The 1,845-nt window shown below is 33.1% G+C and overlaps 1 protein-coding gene across 1 annotated transcript in view; it reads left to right on the top strand.

The window, feature by feature from the left end:
* LOC102675831 (homeobox protein MSX-2-like) overlaps positions 1 to 1,845 on the top strand; it is a 22,718-nt gene that overhangs the window by 14,758 nt on the left and 6,115 nt on the right. The window contains exon 2 of the mRNA XM_031511644.1: positions 21 to 217. Within this exon, the coding sequence (XP_031367504.1) occupies positions 21 to 217 (197 nt within the window). The remainder of the gene's footprint in view (positions 1 to 20; positions 218 to 1,845) is intronic.

The raw sequence follows: 1,845 nt of genomic DNA, 5'->3' as shown, positions 1-1,845 counted from the left end.
GTTTTTCGGATCGGTTCCAGGCGATCTGAGGCTGCCGGGGCCGGGGCCAGGCCCGGTCAGGTGCACCCTGAGGAAGCACAAGCCGAATCGCAAGCCGAGGACACCGTTCACCACGCAGCAGCTGCTCTCCCTGGAGAAAAAGTTTCGCGAAAAGCAGTATCTAACCATCGCCGAACGAGCGGAATTCTCGTCGTCCCTTCACCTTACGGAAACGCAGGTGAGACGCCATCAAAATTAAGCTCCCAATCAAGAACAATTAATTCGGGGGAAACATTTTGTAAACTTGGCGGCTTCGGCGAATACACTTTTCTCTTGATCGTTAAATGGAAATGGTTTTTAAAGAAATTGGATAAGTGTGTTAATGCGAAACGAGTCGAACGAGATCACGTGTGATGTCATCGAATTAATTCGATGCGAATATTCATACCTTGGCGAGGAAATATTAATATTCAACAGTTTCGCAGTATTTTAATTTTAACGATTGTTAAGGTTGAAATGTATTCGTTATAATATTGGAATAATGAAAATCCAAGTTATATCACGGTATAATAGATTTTAAATAATAATATATTCGATGTTATTCTTATATTTGGATTTTATTTAATATTTGTAATGCTTTTAAAATAATTTTCAAATTTTAATACGCATAAAGTGCGATATAATTGAATTTAAAAATATTGTGAGTGAGAGAAGATCAAAGAATTACTAGCAAAATATTCATGAAAGTTTCCAGTGTATATTTGTTTTCGTTTTCCAAAGTACTTGTAAAAGTATTATCTATCTTGTAAAAGCTATTTTGTTTGTTGAGTTTGACTCTGTTTGTAAAGTATTTGATATACAGTATCGATATCTCGTGATTTATAATAAAATTTAAAATAAGAATCATTTAAGAAAAATTATTTATTATGTGAATTTTATTTTCAACGGAAGTTGAAATCAATGTTTTAATTTTTTCTTTCATTTCTTTAAATATATAAATTGTTTTAATATCTTTTGTAAAAAAAAAAATCTATTCCTAGACGAAATTACATTAAAAAATATGAAGAATTGAAAGCTGGATTACATCCCTTTAAGAATTTTTCGTCAAAAAAAAAAATTGTTCTACATTTTATTATACACACAACTTTTCATTTGAAAGAATTTTGAATTGATTAAATGATGTGATATTCGAATACTTTCATTAGTTTTGAATAATCGTCACAATATTCCAATGATTCACTTGCAATAGAATTAACGAAAGAGACAATTCAGACACAACTTTAACGAATAACAAAACTTAGATTTTTCCTTAAATTGTTCCATATTCAAGTTGGATCTTTTAATACACAAAACTGAATAGAATTACGTTCCGAGCTTCGAACTTCTTTCTCCAATATCTTCAAAATAATAATAAAATTCAAATATATAATATATATTCCTCTATCATTCCGATATATTTCAAAATAAATCATCGTTAGGAATTTAAAATATCGCTTGATTTCTCGGGATTCGTGGTAGTTTAAAATACCCTTAAAAAAAACCGAAGCTTGTAACGATACAAAAGAATGGAAACTATTCTCGGAAACGCGTAAATAGAGAAAGTGGCAAAAAAGGGTGGCTCGCACGCAACAAGAGGATCATTTCGTTTGAAAGCCCCTGAGTGAACTCGCTCTCCTCCTTTACGTACATTTGTTCCTCCCCTTGTATTCCCCTGCAATTTATTTCTCCCTCTTTCTTCCGCGCTTCGCTCTCATCTTTGTTTTCGTAATTGCTCGGCCGATCAAAACGAGCAAATTCTCTCTCTCTCTCTCTCTTTCTCTTTCTTTGCATCAGATACATCACATCGAGGCGTAATTGCACACTCTT

The sequence above is a fragment of the Apis dorsata genome, unplaced genomic scaffold, assembly GCF_000469605.1.
Source record: "Apis dorsata unplaced genomic scaffold, Apis dorsata 1.3 scaffold_339, whole genome shotgun sequence".
Lineage (NCBI taxonomy): Eukaryota > Metazoa > Arthropoda > Insecta > Hymenoptera > Apidae > Apis > Apis dorsata.
The sequence above is the reverse complement of the archived record's forward strand: the minus strand, read 5'-3'. Positions and strand labels throughout refer to the sequence as shown.